This window comes from Malania oleifera, chromosome 1 (assembly GCF_029873635.1).
Source record: "Malania oleifera isolate guangnan ecotype guangnan chromosome 1, ASM2987363v1, whole genome shotgun sequence".
NCBI classification, from domain to species: domain Eukaryota; kingdom Viridiplantae; phylum Streptophyta; class Magnoliopsida; order Santalales; family Ximeniaceae; genus Malania; species Malania oleifera.
Window position 1 is genome coordinate 113,894,970 of NC_080417.1, and position 22,601 is coordinate 113,917,570.

The 22,601-nt window shown below is 36.3% G+C and overlaps 1 protein-coding gene across 1 annotated transcript; it reads left to right on the plus strand.

The window, feature by feature from the left end:
- Nucleotides 1-1,624: 1,624 nt before the first annotated feature.
- Nucleotides 1,625-6,150, plus strand: LOC131148285 (uncharacterized). The gene is made up of 2 exons (XM_058098006.1): nt 1,625-1,836; nt 5,805-6,150. The coding sequence occupies exons 1-2, from the start codon at nt 1,625-1,627 to the stop codon at nt 6,148-6,150; spliced, it is 558 nt and encodes a 185-aa protein (XP_057953989.1).
- The last annotated feature ends 16,451 nt before the right edge of the window (nt 6,151-22,601 follow it).

Here is a 22,601-nt window from a genome sequence, read left to right on the forward strand (position 1 = left end):
TTGTTTATTAGAAGGAAAATATTGATGTTAGTTTTCAGAAAAATATGATTTAAAGTATTATTCAAAATGCCACGACTTCAAATCCATAATACTCGATTATTTAGTTTATTCAGTTATTTAGTCAGAAATTCAGATTATGCAGATCAGTTTAAAGATGTTATGGTTATTTCAATATCATGGTAAAAATAGTAAGATAATTATATATATCAATACTAAATAGTATTAGACCCTGTGGAAATATTTAGTCAGATTTAGACAGCAGAGCATGGTACCGTTGCTATATCAGATTAGAGTGCAACCACATATCTTAAATATTGTGTGGATTCCGTCTAACCGTGCCATGATAGATTGCAGTCTCCTCTGAAAGTTGGGTTGAGGTGGCCGGTTAGACGAGATAGAGTAGTAGTATGCCCAGAGAGACTGCAGTGGGCCAGATGGTTGATAGAGATATGGATTGACTTGCCTGATAGACCAACCAGGGTAAGTCCCGCCTACGGGTCGCACAACCCTATCATGAGGGGTTAAATTATGACATTTAGATCCCAGGGTATTATCACAGTCACTATATATATAAACAAATATACAGTGCAGCAACAGTTTTATTATAATATTAGAATTATGTGTGACAAGAAAATGCAGATATCTAGTTGTATTTTAAGCTATACTAAATGTGATCTGTATAGTATACTAGACTAGTAGTTCTACAAATTCAAGTACTATATTAGTAGATTTAAATGTATAACTCAATTGACACACACTAGTAATAGCATATTTCCTTTTATTGAGCGTTGTCTCATCCCAGTGACTTACCATTTTTCAAGTGATCCAGTTAGGCGAGCAGATCAGGCTTGCGGGTAGAGGAGTTCTTGCGCTGCCCTTTCTGGAAGGGTAAGTGTTTCTGTGGTGTTAGTGGTGTGGGGGTAGATCTCAGGATTTCGATAGATGTCACTGGATATTTTGTGATGTATATTTTGAGACTTTTTAGTTTTTTGGTATTATATATAATTGTTTGTAGTTTCACGTTTACCGCTGCTTATGAATGTATTGTCTACAAAGTTTTCCCAGTACTCCTTTGGACCTGAGATGTTTTTAGTAGTATTACAGACAGGTTTGCCATATGTTTATATATATATATATATATATATATATATATATATATATAAAGTGGTATATAAAAGCAGGTCATTACAGTTTCGTATCAGAGCCTAGGTTGCTAGGTTCTGTAGACACTAGAGTGCATCGGAAACAATACCAGAATATAGGAAAAGGATTTGAGGTTTTGTTCTGTGTTATGGGTACATGATTTTTATGGTGGTTTCTGTATTTTTTCTAGGGTGGCAATTTCAGGAAAACCATAGTAAACTACTGACGAGTCGTGTGTATAGGTTGTAGAGTTGGATTTTGGGTTAGGAAAATGAGGGATAGTTAATAGTGAATCTGAGGTTTTAATTGAATGGAATAAATTAGATTTGTATGGGAGATAGGATACTTAAATAGTGTCCTTCGTATTTTCAGGATGGATCCGAGGAGTAGTGGTATGAATGCTGGAGGTGATAGACTTGGACCCTCCAGTATAGGAGATGGAGATACAGATGCAGTGTTGTGTAGCATCACCTAGCAGGTGATGGCTGAGATGGCTAGAAGTGTAGGAGAGCGTGGCTACATGATCGAGCATTTTACGCGGATGAAGCCTCCATCTTTTGCTGAAGGTGCTGATCCAGTTGTGGTTGAGAATTGGGTTCAGGATATTAAGGAGATTTTGGTGGTGCTTTCATGTACAGACGAACATAAAGTGGCATTTGCATCGTTTAAACTAACAGGAGAGGCAAAGCACTGGTGGAGATGTAACGACCTGCTTAATTTATCATATAAATAAACATATTTAATAAATAAGTCAACCCAAACCCATGGGTAACGGGGACACCTGTCATATGCAATGGAACCTAGACAGCAGTAAATGTAAATCACATTCTTATAACAAAAAATATATATATAAAATACCAGAGCTAACTACAATCCATAGTGATACTGTATTTATATAGAACCCCAAAATATCAAAAATACATCTAGGATCCCACAACAAAAATCTCCTGATCCTAGCACAAAACTCACCCTCCTAACTAGGTAGTACCAATTAACTCAACAGCGGCCTCAATCCACCGGTATTTCTGGGTTTCTTGAAAATTATTTAAGTTCGAGGGTGAGACATTTCTCAGTAAAGGAAAATAAACTAAATATAGTTGTGTGACAACATGAATATTTGTTGTAATTATACATATGTAGTACATTTCATATACCAGAAACATTCATCATAACATACTGAATAATCATATACTTTCGTATTTTCTAGTAAATCATATAGTTCATAAAACATATGGTATAACTGATAATATTGAAAACATACCTAGGATGAATAGCTAGTTAATGTCATGTATTACCTCTCATGACGGGTTGTGCAGTTTGAAGGCGGGACCCGACAATGGCTAGCCGACCACTGCCAAGTCAAAAATGTCTATAAGTACGATGGGCTTGACACACCTTGGTCCGGACTGCCAGGTAAACGTCTATAACTCTACACTGAAAGCCACATCGACTGTCCATCTCCCACCCCCTTGTGGGGCGGTTAGCACAAATATGAACATAGATATCTGATCTATATAGCTACGGTATTGTGCTCCTGAAACTGAACTAAACTAACATCCGGGTTCTCATAACATATAATACATGATAATATAGCATTTAACATAAAATGATTGATAGCATTTCTATACTTTCATAAATATAGCCTTGTGCCAAACATATAACATACACGACCTTGCCCCAGCTATCAATCACGGTCTTGCGCCGAAAATCTCATATATATCATTCTGAGTAAATAAGTCATTTATCATGTATTTCAAAATCATCATATACTACATTATTTCATAATTCCTGAAAACATGCTTACTCGTAAAATTGCCATAATATAATGTGTAACGACTTGCTTAATTAACTAGTTTTTTTTTTTTATACTATAACAATTAACATACTCTGATACCACATCATCAACCTAAGCAGTGAGAAGCAGAAATCATATAAACATATCCACATACGTTTATGTACAATACCAAAGTGCTAGTATGTAATCTCAAAATATACATATATCATTGTTCCCAAAATAACCTCAACTGGTGAGGGCTATACAAAAATGCTCCCAAAAATGATACTCACTCTCTGACAGTGCACTATTGAAGCCCCTCTATCGACGAGCCTGATATGCTCGCCTACCTGGATCACTTGAAAAATGTTTCAAAACTGGGATGAGCCAACGCTTAGTAAGAAGAAATATGCTATTACTAGTGTGTGACAAATGAGCTACTATATATATATATATATATCATGAAATCTATTTTCATATAAACATGAATAACTAAATACGAAGTGCAGTACCAATAATAAAATATACCACCCCTTTTTCCATGTTGCTTAACATAGCAGTAATATAGATTATAATTCAAAGTACTTTTAGTGTACATAAGTATGGTCCCTGTTTCTGTAAATTCGTACGTATGTAATAGTAACTGAAACTGTTCCTTGTGGCTATCTGTGTGTCATGACTTGCCCCCCTCATGACAAGGTTGTGCAGCTCAAAGGCTAGATTTACCCTGGCTAGCCAACCAGGAATAAATCACTGGACTCCGAAGGTCGATCTGCCCACCTCAACCCATATCTGGATGGGGAGCCTAACCTCTTCAAGGGCCTAGGTGAAAGACCTTACCACGTATTATCTAAATAGGTGGTTGCACTAATAAAGTAACATAGTATCTATAGCAACGGTACCGTGCTCTGTAGCTGCAAGTCCAACAAGGTCTGATATCATATAGTACATTTATATATATATATATATATATATATATATCTGATTTACCGTGATTCTGAAGTACTGAAATAACCATGATACTGCATAAACAGTACTGTAATTCATACGTTGTACTGTTGAGAATTATCTATTCATAACACTGAAAATTGCATATTCATAATACTGAGATTCATATAATCATGATACTAAAATCCATAAAATCATAGTACTGAAATTCACATACTCATGGTATCGAAATTCGTAAAATCATGAAACTAGCATTCGTAAAACATATACCCATACCATATTCATGTTCACAAGTCACACCATACTTAAATACATAATTTTTCATGATTAAATAAGCTGTATAATGTTTCTAAAAATACCTAGCATAGCATATTTCCCTTACTTGACTACTAGAAAGCCCCTACGGAATACCAGCCTAACACCCGCAGAACCTCCTACAAAACACCATGAAAACAATATATGCTAGAACATAATATCAGTATTTCTCCGCCTACATCATTTCCTATAACTGTCATAAGGCCAAAAGGGGACTAAAAGGATTTACCCTAAATTTGGGATGAATTTCAACTCTGTTTTCCCGATGATCCGCTCCGACAGGTTTGCAGACAACTCTGCTAGGAGTGTCGTGGTAGCTTCGGATTGTCGATCTGGCGACTGGTGGGGCCGGAATCGAAGAGAGAAGGGAGAGGGAGACGTAGAGAGAGAGAGAGGTGCAGTGAAAATGATTAAAATCTTGGGTTTCCTCTATTTATAGGGTCAGGTTCGTCGATGAGACACGTCACCTCGTCGATGAGCCCTTCATAAAATTTGTTGACGAGACCCTGTGTTCATCGACGAAATTCAGAGCAACCCAAACCGTATCTCAGTATTTTCTCATCGACGAAGCCCCGTGTTCATCAACGAAATCCTTTATACCTTCGTCAAAGAAACCCTGTGTTCGTCGATGAAGCTGGGCAATTTCCTGAAATTATATTTATCCCAAAATGCAATGTCGTTAACGAACGCTCCGCGTTCATTGACGAAGTCTACGACCTCCTTCTGTTTCTGTTTCTATTTTCTCTCCCTCTTATTATTATTAAAATGCTATTATTCTTCGAGTCACTACATAATACACATCATGTAAAAATAATATTCATGCCGCACAATGCTGAATAAAATCATACATTTTATTCTAAAATCGTAACTCCTATATAACGATAGTATTTTCCCCAAATATGCATTTACTCAATAATATTCGGATATAATACATGCTTTTCTGAAAATTAATTTTCTAATAAATACTAGTAATTTGTATGGACAATAATTGCTTTAGTTTATTCCTTTACCTGACACTGTGAAGAAACCCCCCACAAAAAATCCAATCGTCCTGCACTCGCAGGGTTTCTCGAGCAACACCCTGAAACCAACAACTCCCAAAACTAAATTTCAATATTTCTTTGTGAATAACCTTTGCTATAACTACGAGAAGACCAAATTCTGAATATTTAGCCTTACCTTGAATCAGGGATGAATTTAAACTCACTCCCACCAATAATCCACTCCGGCAGATTTGGAGAGAACTTCCCAAAGAGCGTCATGGTGGCCTCAGATCGTCGATCTAGTGAACGACGAAGCTGAAATCGAAGAGAGAGGAGAGAGAAACTATAAGGAGAGAGAGAGAGAGAGAGAGTGATTTTTTCTAATTTTTCTACATTTAAATCCGAGTTTTAGGCTATTTATACAAGGGGCTTCATTGATGAGTCACGTCACCTCGTTAATGAGGTCAAGAGGAAATTCGTCGACGAACTCTCCCCTTCATTGAAGAAATTCAAAGTCTCCCAAAATATCCTCTCGGTATCTTCTCATCGACGAGCCATGTTACCTCGTCGACGAGATTAAGAGATAATTCGTCGACAAAATTCAGAGTTGCCCAAGTTGCCTATTCTTCGGGTCATTACAGGAGATCAACGCGATTGATTGAGGAACAAAGGCCTGACCTCGTGCCAGTGATGTGGAGTCGATTTAAGGTTCTGTTCTTCGAGCGATATTTCCCTACTATCGCCCGGAGTGCAAAGGTAGTGGAATTCCTGCATTTAGTTCAAGGGCAGATGACAGTATTACAGTATGTCGTACAGTTTATTAAATTGTCTCACTTTGCCCCACACTTGGCACTAGACGAGGAGAATAAAGTAAGGAAATTTGAGGAAGGTCTGATGCAGAATTTGTTTAAGAAAGTCATCGATTTTTGGGCTCAGACGTTCGTGGAGGTGGTGGACAAGGCTGCCGTTATCGAGAGTGGCATGTAGAGAGGTGCCGCAGGTCAAAGTCAGAGGAAGAGGCCCACGCCTCAGGACTTTTAGGTGAGTTCCAGCTGGGGCCCATGGAGAGGAGATCGATATGGAGGTAGTCAGGGACGGATGATGGGCGCAGTGGTCCTCTAGGTGGATGGACTATTCCTTCTTTTCCTAGATGTGGCTGGAGGCATATAGGTGAATGTAGAATGGGAGAGGACATCTGATATCATTGTGGGAGACCCAAGCATAGGTCTTGGTCATGTCAAGGATTGCTGACACATGGACCAGCTCCCAGACCATTTCGGGGTTGTTATCAGGTGCCCCGTGGAGGCCAATAGAGGAACACTACACCGGTGAGGGTCTATGCCTTGATACCGGGTGATGCCGAGGCAGCTGGAGACATAGTTACAGGTACCCTTATTGCATTTTGATATAAAACTGTTATTTTGTTTGATATAGGTGCTACTTATTCTTTTATTTCGTCGGTGTATGCTAAATTGACAGGGTATGAGGCACAGTTGTTAGATGTTGGGTTGGCTGTAGCTACGCCGGCTGAATCAGTGGTGAGATGTAAGAGGATACTTAGGGACTTTCTAGTGACCATTTAGGAAAAAGTATTGCCAGCTGATCTTGTGATATTAGACATGCAGGGGTTTGATATAATTTTGGGTATGGATTGGTTGGAAGTTAATCTTGCAAGTATTGATTGTCATTTGAAAGAAGTGATTTTTAGACCTCCGGGTGAGCATGAATACAGATTTCTTGGTTCACGTGTGCGCACTTCACCACAGCTTGCGTTATCTATTCAGGTGAGGAAACTGATTCAAGATAGCAAGGGATTTGTTGCCTACATAAAGGAATTGCCAAAAAAAGAACTGAAACAAGTCGATATTCCTGTGGTTAGAGAATTTTCAGATGTTTTTCTAGAAGAATTACCTGGTTTACAATCGGACCATAAAGATGAATTTACCGAGGATCTTCTACCGGAGTCAGCACCAGTATCTAAAGCACCTTACCAAATGACTCCGGCTGAGTTAATGGAACTAAAAGATCAATTGCAGGAATTGCTGGATAAAGGATTAATCAGGCCCAACGTGTCACCCTGGGGAGCACCAGTCCTTTTTGTGAAGAAGAAATATGGGACCATGAGGATGTGTATAGATTACAGGGAGATAAATAAACTGACAATTAAGAATGAATATCCTCTTCCCAGGATCAATGACTTGTTTGATTAGCTCCAAGGGACCCAAGTTTATTCTAAAATTGACCTTCGGTCAGGTTACCATTAGGTGAAAGTTAGGGCAGAAGACATTTCGAAGACGACATGTCGAACTAGATATGGGCATTACGAGTTTCTAGTGATGCCATTTGGATTGACTAACGTACCAATAGTATTTATGGATTTAATGAATTGGGTGTTTCATTAGTACTTGGACCAGTTTGTGGTAGTATTCTTTGACGATATACTAGTCTATTTGAGAAGTTTTGAGGAGCACGAATATCATTTGAGGCTGGTGTTGTAAATATTGAGAGAAAAGAAGTTGTATACAAAATTCAAGAAATGTGAATTCTGGTTAAGGAAGGTTTCTTTTCTTGGCCATGTGATCTCTGAGGCAGGTGTATCAGTTGACCCGAGTAAGATAGAGGCAGTGATGAATTGGGTGAGACCAGGGAATGTCTTAGAGGTTAGAAGTTTTCTGGGTTTGTTAGACTACTGCTGACACTTTGTTGATGGTTTCTCCAGATTATCAGGTCCGCTGACGCGATTCACGAGGAAAAATGTGAGGTTTGAATAGATCAATGATTGTGAACAAAGCTTTCAGGAATTGAAGCAGCAGTTGGTCACCGCCCCAGTGTTAGCTATCCTATCAGGGGAGGACGGGTTCGTTATATACAATGATGCATCCATGAAGGGACTTGGGTACGTATTGATGCAGCACGGCAGGGTTATCGCTTATGCTTCTATACAGCTTAAAGAATATGAGAAAAACTATCTTGTGCATAATTTGGAGCTAACTGTAGTGGTGTATGCTCTCAAGATTTGGAGACATTATCTATATGGAGGAAAATATGAAATCTTTACGGACCACAAAAGTTTAAAATATTTCTTCACTCATAAAGAGCTAAATATAAGGCAAAGAAGATGGCTAGAACTTATTAAAGATTATGACTGCACTATTGGTTTCCATCCAGGGAAAGCAAACGTGAAGGCTGATGCATTGAGCCGAAAGTTAGTGGGAGCAGTATTATCGGTAATGGAGATTCAACACCTTATTATGATGGATTTGGAGAGATTGGGTGTGGAGCTGATAAAGGATGATCACTAGTCATTCATTCCTAACTTGGTGATTCAGCCTACATTGCAAGAAAGAATTAAAACTGGCCAGAATTTTGACCCAGAGTTAACGGGGTTGATAGAGAAAGTGCAAAACAGACAAGAGGAGGCTTTTAGCATATCAGATGATGGAGCCCTGCGGTTCCGTACTAGATTATGTGTTCTTGCAGATGCCGAGATCAGGAGAATTATATTGGAGACTCACGGATCTTTATACACTGTACATCCAGGTAGTACTAAAATGTATCGGGATCTATGGGAATCCTTTTGGTGGAGTGGTATGAAGAAGAATATTGTTGAATTTTTAAAGCAGTATTTGACGTGCCAGCAGAAAAAGGTCGAGCACCAGAGACCCGCGGGGCAGTTGCAGCCACTCTTCATTCTAGAGTGGAAATGGGATCACATTTCTATGGATTTTGTTAGTGGGCTACCACCATTGCGACATGGGTTGAATGCTATTTGGGTAATCGTTGATCATCTAACAAAGACTGCTCATTTCATCCCTATTAAAGTCGGCTATTCCATGGACAGATTGACAAAAATATATGTTCAGGAAATAGTTCGCATCCATGGTGTATCGGTATCCATAGTCTCAGACCGAGATCCTCGGTTTACTTCACGATTTTGAAAAAGTTTTTAGGAGGCTATGGGCACACAGTTAGCATTCAACACTACTTTTCACCCTCAGAGGGATGGTCAAACTAAGAGGACGATCCAGACATTAGAAGATATGCTTCGGGCATGTGTGCTAGATTTTGGGGTAAGCTGGACCCAGTATATGTCGTTGGTTGAGTTTTCTTACAATAACAACTATTAGGCCAGTATCTACATGACACTTTACGAGGCACTGTATGGTAGGAGGTGTCGTTCTCCTCTTTTCTAGGATGTAGTAGGCGAGAGGCGAGTTTTGGGTTTGGAGATTGTACAAAATGCGTGTGATAAACTCTGAAAAGAAAGAATCAGTACCGCTTAGAGTCGGCAGAAGAGCTATGCAGACACTCATCGCTGGGAGTTAGAATTCAATGTGGGAGAATGGGTATTCTTGAAGGTAGCTCCTCGGAAAGGGATTATGAGGTTTGGAAAGAAGGACAAGCTGAGCCCTAGGTATATTGGCCCTTTCGAAATACTAGAGAGAGTGAGGTCAGTTGCCTACAGGCTAACTCTACCACCAGCTTTGTCTAGAATACACGCCGTATTCCATGTAGCCATGCTAAGGAAATACGTCCCAGACCCATCTCACATAATCAATTATGTAGAAATAGAGCTTAGAGATTCACTAGCTTATGAGGAAGTACCAGTACAGATCTTAGATTGTAAGACACAGGAATTGTGCACCAAAGAAATTTAGCTGGTGAAAGTTTTGTGGACGAACCATGCTATAGACGAAGCTTTGTGGGAACTTGAAGAAGAAATTAAACAGAATTACCCACACTTATTTAATGAATTATAGTATTAATCAGTATGGTTAGATAAAGATAAAGTTTGATTAGTGTAGAGTGATATTCATATGTTTGTATTTTAGATTATAGGATAGGTAATGTTTTGGTTTTGGGGAGAATTTTCTTTTTGAGTATGGTTGTAATCTCCCAGGACCTTGAATGTAACCATCATATTCCTCCGCCATAAGTGAGGGTAAGTAAAAAAATAAGTAGCCAATTTTCTTTAGAGAGTGATATATGATGCAGATAGTAAATTTCGAGGATGAAATTTTATAAGTAGGGGAGAATGTAATAACCCAGATGATTATTGGAATTAAATAATAAGGAAAAGAGAAGGGAAAAGGATTTTTAAAAAGGGGATTTAAATAGGGTCTCATTGACGAGCACAGTACGTTCGTCGATGAAGTGGCCTACTAGGATCGTCGACGGGAACATGAGCCTCGTTGATGAGAATTTACTGAGAGGCTATGTTTAGGGTTTGAGATTCGTTGACGAGGGTACCGTCTTCGTCGATGAGGCCACATGGACAACATTTTTATGTATAGCCTAAATAAGATTTTTGCTGTGAAATTCATTTCTTCTGAGTTCATTCTCTTTCTAAAACGCACTCTCCCCCTTCTTTCTAAGATTTTGGGTCAGATTCTTGCTAGTTCGATGATCCGAGGCCACCACGACACTTCTGGGGAAGTTCTCTTCAAGTTTACTGGAGTGGATTGTTGGTGGGAGTCACTTGAACTCCATCCAAAATTCAAGGTAAGACTTTTTAATCAGTATTTGGCTTTTTCACAGTTGTAGGAAATGTAGTATTCGAAGAAATACTAAAATTTTGTTCAGGGAGATATTATTTTCGGGGTGTTGAACGGGGAACCCTGCGGGTATAGGACTAGATACTGTAGGGGCTTTTCAGTAGTCAGGTAAGGGAAATATGCTATGCTAGGAATTTAAAGAGTTTGCTAGAAAATTATATAGGTATTGGTATTATTATTCAATTTTTCAGAATTTTATTATTATTATATCAGGAAATGTAAATTTTAAAGCATGGGATTTAATTACTCTATTGTGTGGCATGAGTATATTACAGTTTAATATAGTATTTATATAGTTTTACAAATATCATGTTTTATTGTTTATTAGTAGGAAAATATTGATATTAGTTTTCAGAAAAATATGATTTAAAGTGTTATTCAGAATGCCATGACTTCAAATCCATAACACTCGGTTATTCAGTTCATTCAGTTATTTAGTCAGAAATTCGATTATGCAGATCAGTTTAAAGATGTTATGGTTATTTCAATATCATGGTAAAAATAGTAAGATAATTATATATATCAGTACTAAATAGTATCAGACCCTGTGGAAATATTTAGTCAAATTCAGAAAGCAGAGGTATCGTTGCTATATCAGATTAGAGTGCAACCACATATCTCAGATAGTGTGTGGATTCCGTCTAACCGCACCAGGAGAGATTGCAGTCTCCCTAGAAAGCTGGGTTGAGGTGGCCAGTTAGACGAGATAGAGTAGTAGTATGCCCGGAGAGACTGCAGTGGGCCAGATGGTTGATAGAAATATGGATTGACTTGCCTGGTATGCCAACCAGGGTAAGTCCCGCCTACGAGCCGCACAATCCTGTCATGAGGGGTTAAATTATGACATTCAGTTCCCAGGGTATTATCACAATCATTTTATATATATATATATAAACAGATATACAGTGCAGCAACAGTTTTATTATAATATTAGAATTATGTGTGACTAGAAAACTCAAATATCCAGTATTATTGTAAGCTATATTAAATGTGATCAATACAATATACTAGACTAGTAGTTTTACAAATTCAAGTACTATATTAGTAGATTTAAATGTGTAACTCAGTTGCCACACACTAGTAATAGCATATTTCCTTTTACTGAGCGTTGTCTCATCTTAGTGACTTACCATTTTTCAGGTGATCCAGTTAGGCGAGTAGATCAGGCTCGCGGGTAGAGGAGTTCTTGCGCTGCCCTTTCTGGAAGGGTAAGTGTTTCTGTGGTGTTAGTGGTGTGGGGGTAGATCTTAGGATTTTGATGGATGTCACTGGATATTTTGTAATGTATATTTTGGAGCTTTTTAGCTTTTTGGAATTGTATATAATTGTTTGCAGTTTCATGTTTACCACTGCTTAGGAATGTATTGTGTACAGAGTTTTCCTCAGTACTCCTTTGGGCCTGAGATGTTTTTAGTAGTATTACAGACATGTTTGCTATATGTTTATATATATATATTTAAAAAAAATGGTATATGAAAGTAGGTCATTACATAATATCATTGTCATTGCCCTAAGTTTCTAACGCCATTTGCCCAACATGCTCGTCTCTGCTCCAGTTTTTTGGCTCCTATTTTTCTTCTTCAAATTCTTGAGTACACTTCACTATAACTTTCTCATCGAAAACTATATCCCTATTGATCACCACCTTATTTGCCATTGGATCCCATAGCTTGAACCCCTTCACACCTTTTGGATTCCCCAAAAAGATGCGGCGTTTAGACTTAGCAGCAAGTTTCGATCTCTTCTCATTAGACACATGGATATAAGTTGGACACCCGAATACCTTCAATTCGGAATAGTCTGCCACATTTCCCGTCCATACCTCTTCAACCACTTTCCCCTTTAGTGATGCCCTTGTATTCAGTTTACCAAAAAAGAAGTCATACTAACTGTTTCTGTCCAGAAGTTCTTCACTAGCCCTGCATTATGTCTGAGACACCGAGCTCTTTTTGTAACGACCCCAAAAATAATATGCATGGAATTGTATAATAATAATAATAATAATAATAATAATAAATAAATAAATGAATAAATAAATAAATATTAATCAATTAATTAATTATTAATTAATATAATTTTATATAATATAATATATTAATAGAATAATATAATATTATAATATGATATATATATATATATATATATATATATATATATATATATATAATTATGGCTTTAGAAAAGAAAAAGGAAACCCCCCCTAAAATCTCTCTTCGCTCTCTCTCTCTCCTCTCTCTCTCTCTCTCTCTCCTCTCTCTTCTCTCTCACTCTCTCTCCTCCTCTCTCTCTCTCTCTCTCTCTCTCAATTTCTCTTCCAATTCTTGGCCAAATTGAAAAACAAATACTATTTTTGGGTCCTAACTCCACTCCTCAATGTTTTAACTAGAAATATTTCATCGTTTGTATGTCGTAGGCACCACTCCAGGGCTGGGATAAGTGGACTAAATTATGTCAAGTTTTTATTTTAAATATATTTCTAATTTAAATTGATTATATGAATTCAATTATTTTCATATGCTTGGGCTAAATTAAATTGCGAGGATTTGATCATTTCGGGTTTTTGGAAATTTATTGGAATTAAATTATACTGCGAGGATCTGATCAAGTTGAGTTTTTGGGAAATTTATTTGAATTAAATTAAAATGCAGGGATTTGATCAAATCAGGTTTTTGGAAATATTTTGAAATTAAATTAAACTACAGGGATCTATTCATATCTGGGTTTTTAGATACGTTGGGGATTAAATTGAAATATGAGGAGTGGATCATACTCACTTTTTTATTTAAATTTATTGAGTATATATTTATGCGAATTTCTCTGATAATTTATGAAATTATAATTATTATATAAATTGTGTGACATGAGAATAATTTATTATATTGCATATTTAAACCTGTTGGAATTTTTATGGTATTATATGGCAAATGCTATGGTATTATACTGATTTCTGGAATTGTTAGGAATAATGTGGATGTTGTGAATTTGACAGTTTAATACTGATCACGTGGATGGTTGAAAAATTTTGGAAAAACTATTGTGAATTGTGTGTTGAGAAATTTATTGTTGAGTATAATGGGGAGAGATTACTGCGAATTATGTATTGAGAATTGAGATCATGCTATTTGTTATATTATGTAGATTTCATTATATGTTCTAAGAACCTTGATGGACCAATGGATGCTCGGTACCGTAGCTACAGACGAGAATCAATGCAGCCACACTGTTTTGAGAGTGTTGGTGGATGAAAAGTCGATTTGGCTAGAGAAGGGTTATGTACTCTCCTGGAGTCCGGACTAGGAAGCAGTAGGCAAATCAAACTTATAGACGAGTTATTTTGATTTAGTCTTGGTAAGCCAACCAAAGCAAAGTCTAGTTTTTGGACCGCACAACCCGTCATGGGGGGTTAAACATGTTGTTAGTCCAAAATAAGAGGTTCTTTTACACACATATTTTTAAATTTATGTAATTTGGGGTATTATGGAGTTGGAGTTATTATCTGAAGGAAAATAAGTATTTTTTTACTATATAGGTGTGAGTTACATTTTACAAATGTCATTTTTATTTAAAGTTAAATTAATGGATATATTTTGCTTACATAAAAACTCATTTTTACCACACACTAATAATAATCTATTCCTTCTTACTGAGAGGTGTCTCACCTAATTATTTTCATACATTTCAGATACCTTAAGGAGCCTAACCGAAATTAGAGTAGCGTAGCGGAAGCGTAGGTGGGATAGAAGAGTTAGTTTAATTAGTTATGTTTTTAATTTTAGAATTTTAAGGATGATATTATTTGATTTTGGAGATATTGTTGTAATAAAATGTTTTTAGTACTCTGATAAATATATTTGAGATCTTTTATTGTGCAAATATTCAGGGGCTATTATGGAGCCGAAATTATTATCTGAAGGAAAATAAGTATTTTTTTTTTTTTAACTATATAGGTGTGAGTTACATTTTACAAATGCCATTTTTATTTAAAGTTAAATTAATGGATATATTTTGCTTGCATAAAAACTCATTTTTGTCATACACTGATAATAATATATTCCTTCTTACTAAGAGGTGTCTCACCCAATTATTTTCATATATTTCAGATACCCTGAGGAGTCTAACCGAAATTAGAGTAGCGTAGCGGAAGCGTGGGTAGGCTAGAAGAGTTAGGAGAAATATTTAATTAGTTATGTTTTTAATGTTTTAGAATTTTAAGGATGATAATATTTTATATTGGAGATATTGTTGTAATAAAAGGTTTTTAGTACTCTACTAAATATATTTGAGTTCTTCTGCTGTATAAAATTCGGGTTACTACAGTTGGTATCAGAGCCTAGGTTATAGATTCTGTAGACTTTAGAAATGATTTTTACTAGAGTATAGGTATGGATTATGATGAGGGTAGGAATGGGTAGGCTAGGTGTTATAGGATTGACTGGATATAGGTTGCATAGTGGAATAAAATACACTAAGCAAATTGGAATTTTGGATTTTTTTTCACAACCCAGAAGCAGAAGTCTGTCGATAGTTTTCTGAGATTTCCTGAAGCAGTCGACGGTTTCAGAAAAGTCACATCAAACCGTGAACGGTTTTTCTCCCAAAATGTTGCATTATGTTCTTTCAAGAAATGAGCCACCATTCACAGTACTATAATATTTTAATTAGAATTTGGTACATTTCGGAAGGTGCACACATTAGAGTTTACTCTTAGTTCTCTATGATTCTTTTATGGTTTACTGTGCGTGGATCTGGGAGCAGTTGAAAGAATTTTGGAGGCTACCCTAGGGTTCAAATGCTTAGAAATCCCAGGGATTCTTTAATGGTGAAGTTCTTAGGGAAAACTGGTTATACTAAGGTTCTATGAACAATTGTAGTTTTCTTGTGCATGTTGTTCTTTCATATTTTCCTTGCACTTAAAGCAAATATTCAATCTTTCCATATTCTCATAAGTCAACCGTGAGTCTTTAGATCACTTTCTAAGGAGAGTATAAAGTCAAAATTTAATTCGGGTCTACAATAAAAATATTAAGGAAGTAAATTTAAATTTTGTTCAATAAAAAGATAAATGGAAGATACTTTTAAAGTAGCCCATGAGTCAAGTATCCAATGAATTTAGAATTTCAAAGATTGAGGATCTTTTAAATTTTTTTTAAGGAAACAAAGCAAGAATCTAGAAAGAAAAAAAAGTAAATAAATAAAATAAAATAAAATAATGAGATAGATTTAATTTAAATGGGATCCACACATCAAAATAATATGGAGAATAACTAATCCAAGTGAGTGTGAGAAAATTTTGCAATAAGAAATCACATTACTAGCACATAGAAATACATCCAACACCCAAGGGAATATTAACATGTAAGAGAGATTGCGATTCATAAGGCATCTTAAGACTTGTCCCATGATCAGCCTAACCAGTCATCTCAGACTTGGAAGTTACAATTTTTGCATCTGTTTAACAAGATAATCTAGTATGTTAAGTTGATGATCTAAGGACAAGAATGTAGTTTTGGGAAATTATCAAAACTTTTTAACATATGAAATTGGAATTCAAATAAACAAGCACATATGTATATAAATATGGAAGCGAAAGTCCCATAAAATAGTGCCAGATTGAAAGAAAATCTTTCAATTTGCAAGTGGGAAAGTTTGGGTAGGGCATTTTGTTTGCTTGGAGGAAAAACCCAGATGTGCAACTGATGGATTTGGATTCCCTTATTTGGTGGCTAGATGAGTTTGTGAGTGCTTGCCTTTTTTTTTTTTTGAAAAATGAAGAAAAGTACTTGTTACAAAAGTTAGAAAGATAAATATTTGGGTGGGGACTAAAGAAAATTAGAATGGTAAGCTTATAGAGTTGAGTTTACAATTGAATAGTAAAGGTTCTTGCAAGAGTTGCAGGCAATTGTAGGTTTGGAGAAGATGAGTGTAGTTATGGCGTAATTTGAAAATAGTCCTCTCGAGGTTGGAAGGAGGTTCTAACCGGTTGATCAGATTTAGTGAAGAGTGGGAGACAATGTGAAAATTTCAATTGTAGTGAATTGTTATAGTTTCTTATGCTGAAGCATTGTTAGTTAGGAGGGAAGCCTTCCTTTTGGTTCTTTCAAAAAGAGGTCAGCTAGTGCAAAGAGTTAGTTGAGGAAGTAAAAATAGTTGTGGTCTTCTTCAAGTTTATTTATGGTGATCTTATTGTGGTCATATCTTCAAGATTCTAGGGTACTATTGCTTAGTAAAGCAAGATTCTAGGTTCTTTAGGGAATTGATATTTTTGCGTAATTAGGTTTCTTAATTTAGTTTCCTCATCTTTCAAGCATAAGTCTATGAAGGCTCGTATACATTAGTTTTGAAGGGGTTGTAATTGAGAATTAAAGTTATTAGATATTGATCTTGTATCACTGTATGTAGGAAAGTTGCTTTGCCTTGCGGTTATGTTTCGTGTTTGGGGATTCCAATTCTTATTAAGGTGATATAGTATAATGGAAGCTTAAGATATTTTAGTCTTGACAAGTTTTTGTCCATATTTCCTTAAATCCACTGTTCAAAATGAAGCAATTATTATGGAGGTTCACCATTGTCTTTTGTTTTAGAAGTTGAATTTGAAGTCGATGATAAGGTTTTGGTTAAGAATCATTCTGCAGATAAACCAAATGTAATGGGAAAATATTTGACAACTCTTGTTTAAGCTTTGAGGGTCACTTAAGTTGAGGTTGGCCTATTACACAAGGCTTCCACTCATAACAGGGTCCAGAAAAGTGGATGTGCGGAGCTTATGGCTGTTTGTGGTATGGACTTTATGTAGTTGATATAAGGAGACTTTAGTGATGTATTTCAATGAGAAGTGGAGTCAAAGATGCATGTGCAAAAAAAATAAATGAAAACATCCATATTATGAGGTGGATTAAATTTTATTTAACTTATGTTTGGATCTATAAACGTTTGTGCATGTAGGAATATAATATCTTGGTATAAATTGGTAATAGATCAATTTTGAGTGCTATCTACGATGATGATTTCCTATTGTCTTCTTGTGTAATGTAAGAATTTTTCAAGATTGGTACCTACTTTTGTTATTATTGTGGGATAAGATTATTGTTGTAGATTCATTGTGGAGTTCAGTGCTGGGAGTTTTTAAAGGAGAATTCAGAACATATTGACTGCTGAGAGAGAAAGGTTATGTCGATGTTAGATTTTGGGGAATTGGAAATGAGAATTAAAGTTGTTCGGTGTTGGTTTTGTATCAAGTGGTATTAGAGTAGGTTATCCAATCCATCTATCAATGTTAGCTATCAACTTTTGACAAGGTTGTTTACAAGTTTTAACTTAAACTTGTTGGGTTGACGATGGGTTTTATTTGCAATTATGTTCAGCAAATTTCGAGGACGAAATTTTTATAAGGAGAGGAGAATTTAACGACCCTAAAAATAATATGCATGGCAGTGTAAATAATTGTAATGACGCAAAATTTTATACTATTTTTTTTTTTACTATATAACATATTCTATTATCCTGTACCTGTGGTTATATCATCACGGACCCATTAGTGAGGGCCATGGTAACCTGTGCATAACATGTAACACCTATGCAACAGAAAACATACATATCCAACTCTGCTACAAAAATACAATACCAGAGTACATTCGACCCACCTATATATATATATATACACATATACATAACATTTCCCAAAAATCCCAAAATGTTGTGGCCTCTACTATCCAGCCCATGACTCACCCCAAAAACTATGCCGACTTAGCCGCCCTCTTTATCTTTAAGCCGACCCTGCATGCCTCTCTGGGTTACCTGAAATGTCCATAATGTTGGGGTGAGACATCTCTTAGTAAGGAGAAATATGTTATTACCAGTGTGTGACATATGAGTTTATTTACACCATATCCTTTTATTAAGACTGTAAACAATATATTATGTAAAACATCTGTATTACTCATGCTTATGTCATTTAAAATATGAAAATTTCTGAGTTATCTATTCAAACATACTTCTAATTGTACTAGGTAATCTCTACTTTCTATGTGTACTATATATGTATATACATAACTCTGAAAACTTCCTTGGATGGTTGTATGTCATGATTTAACCCCTCATGGCAAGGTTGTGCAGCCCGTAGGCGAGGCTAAACACTGGTTGGCCCTCTAGTGTTAGCTTAACTGTATGCATATCTAGATGCCTATAGCATGAAAGGCCCGCTCCACCTGGTCCAGACACCAGGGAGCTCTTAACTCTACCTATGGGCACAATCAGCAATACCATACTCTATCTGAGACGTATAGGTGCGCTCTATATAGAAACGGTACCGTGCTCTATTACTATTTTGTATGCTGCTTTGTTCCATCAGGGTCTGATACTATATAATAATATCTCTATATAACATCTATATGTTTAACCATGATTCTATATTAACTGTATTAACCATGATTCTGTAATTTTCTGTATAGCCATAACGCTGTAATAACTGTATATCTGTATATTCAGTAATTCTGTATATCATGGCTCTATGCTCTGTATATCATGGTTCTATAAAATTCTATATAGTCATGGTTATGCATAATTCTATATAATCATGGTTATAAAAAAACACTGTATAATCATGTTTAGTAATACACTATGTTATCATGATTCTGTAGCATACTGTATAAACATAATTCTATAAATTAATGTATATCATAACTCTGTATAACCATATAAACTGTAATTCTATAATATTCTGTATAGCTGTAGCTCTTGTAAATAAAATTGTATAATCTGCATCTTATAACTCTATAAAAACTATATAATCATGTTTCTGTAAAAATCTATATAACATATTTCTGTAGAAACTATATAAACATAATTCTATAACTCTGTATGCATATTCTATAATATTTCAGTATTTCTCATGCCACACAACTAAACAAAATTCTATAAATATATTTTGTAAAACTGTATAATTTTCATGCTCTGATATATTCAGTAATCATACTCTAAAAGCTCATGATCAAATACTATACTTTATTGGTAAAGTTTCTAATAAAGCTGACATAACATGTTTTCCCCTTACCTGGTTATCCGGGTTTTATTTATTGTTTCCCTATCTCACGCTTGCGACATTCATAATTCCAAACCCTAAAATTACACACATATGAATATATTCCTGTCAATTAACTGAATATCCAAAACAACTATCGTATTTATGTTTTCCCCAAAAACACAAATTCAAATTTTCCTAAACTATAAATTATTCATTATTCTACCTGGGTTCCTGAGAAAATAACCGCCAAAATTCTTAACCTATCTGGGGTATTCTCACCATACCTTGCATTTCAAAAATTCCCAATTCCTCAATTCAACTCCAAAACTATATTTATATTCACATTTCTAGGCCTATACATCTCATAATTCAGATAAACAACCCATAAATACTCAAATAACACCCTTACCTTAGTTTTGAGATGGTGCCCCAGAATTCCCAAATTGAAATTTTGCTCCGCTTATGATGTAGAGAATCTTCCCAGGAACCTTGTGGTGGTTCCTAATCGTCAAAATGAGGTTTAACGGAGCCGAAATCAAAGGTGGAAGGTAAAGGAACTGTGGGTTTGCAAGAGAGAGAGAGAGAGAGAGAGTGTGTGTGTGTGTGTGTGTGTGTAAATTTTATGTTTACAAATGTCTTTTGGCTTCCCTTTATACTCCCAGCACTGCAACTAAAAACCGTAAATGGTTTTCTCCTGCTCTGGCTAAAAATCTATTTTTCTCATTTTCTTTTATTATTTTATTTCCTGGGTCTCTACATTCTCCCCTCCTTTATAAAATATCGTCCTTGAAATTTGTTGTCTGTATTTTTCACCATCCTCTAAGGAATATTTACTACTTATTTTATTAATTATCCTCACTTGTGGCGGAGGAATATCGTGATTACATATACGGTTTTGGGAGATTACAAATATATGCATAAAAAAAATTCTCTCAAAACCCAAAACACTACCTATCCTATAACCTAAAATCCCACTTATACATACATCATCTTGCTTTGTATAAAATAAAACCAAACTCTATCTACTTTACCTGAATTATTACTGCTCCTCTCTATCTAATGTTGATCCCCACTGAATAGATGTTGGTACTTCTATCGTATTTCTTCCTTAAGCTCCCACGATGCTTCCTCTACTACATGATTCCTCCACAGAACTTTTACTAATGGAATTATTTTAGTATGCAACTTCTATTCTTTTCTATCTAAGATCTCTACCGGCGTCTCCTCATATGCTAGTGTGTCCTTGAGCTCTATCTCCTCGTAGCTAATCACGTGGGAGGAATTTGGGACGTATTTCCTCAACATGGAAACATGAAATACGTCGTGTATTCTGGATAGAGTTTGTGGTAAAGCTAGCCTGTAAGCGACTAGACCCACTCTATCAAGTATTTCGAATGGGCCAATAAACCTAGGGCTCAGCTTCCGCTTCTTTCCAAACCTCATCGCTCCTCTTAGTGGTGCTACTCTCAGAAATACCTAATCTCCCATATCAAACTCTAGCTTTTGGCAGCGACTATCCGTGTAGCTTTTCTACCGGCTCTGGGCTGCACAGATTCTGTCTTTAATAAGTCAGACTTTATCATATGCCTGTTGAACTAATTCTGGTCCCAAAACTTGCCTCTCACCCATTTCATCCCAATATAATGGAGAACGACACCTCCTACCATATAATGTCTCATAAGGTGCTATGTCGATGCTGGCCTGATAGCTGTTATTATATGCAAACTCGACCAGTGGCATATACTAGGTCCAACTACCCCCAAAATCTAGCATACATGCTCGAAGCATATCCTTAAGTACCTAAATCGTCCTCTCTATCTGCCCATCAGTCTGAGGATGAAAATCTGTGTTGAATGATAACTGAGACCCCAAAGCCTGCTCTAAGCTCCTCCAAAACCGTGATGCGAAAGGCGGGTCTTGATATGAAATTATAGATACTGGCACTCAATAAGGTAGAACTATCTCCTGAATATATATCTTTTCCAATCTATTCATAGGGTAGCTGACTTTAATAAATAAGAAGTGGGCATTTTTCATCGGCCAATCTACAATTACCCAGATAGCGTTTTGGCCATGCAGTGTTGGCGGCAAACCTGTGAAAAAATCCATAGATATATAGTCCCATTTCGACTCAAGGATGTAGAGTGGTTGTAACTATCCTGCTAACCTCTGGTGCTCAGCCTTTACCTGCTGGCATGTTAAACGCTACTCCACAAATTCCATTATCTCTCTCTTCATGCCGCTCCACAAGAAAGATTCTCAAAGATCCCGATACATTTTAGTACTGTCAGGATGAACTGTGTATATGGATCTATGTGCCTCCTCTAAGATAGCTCTCCTAATCTCAGCATCTGCAGGAATGCATAGTCTGGTACAAAACCGTAGGACTCCATCATCTGATATACTGAACTCCCCTCCCTGTCCGTTCTGCACCTTCTCTATCAACTTTACCAAATCTGCATCATTTCTCTAAGCAGCTTTAATTCTTTCTTGCAAGGTAGACTGCAACTCTAGGTTGAAATTGAATGCCTGGTGATCACCCTCTATTAGCTCCACACCTAACCTCTCCAAATCCATCCGAATCGGATGCTGAATCTCCACTGCTGATAATGTTGTACTCACTAACTTTTGGCTCAACGCATCAGCCACCACGTTTGCTTTCCTTGGATGGTAGTTGATCGTACAATCATAATATTTAATGAGCTCTAGCCATCTTCTTTGCCTCATATTCAATTCCATCTGGGTGAAGAAATACTTCAAACTTTTATGGTTTGTGAAGATTTCGCATTTCCCACCATAAAGATAGTGCCTCCAGATTTTTAGAGCATACATTGCAGCAACTAACTCCAAATCATGTACTGGGT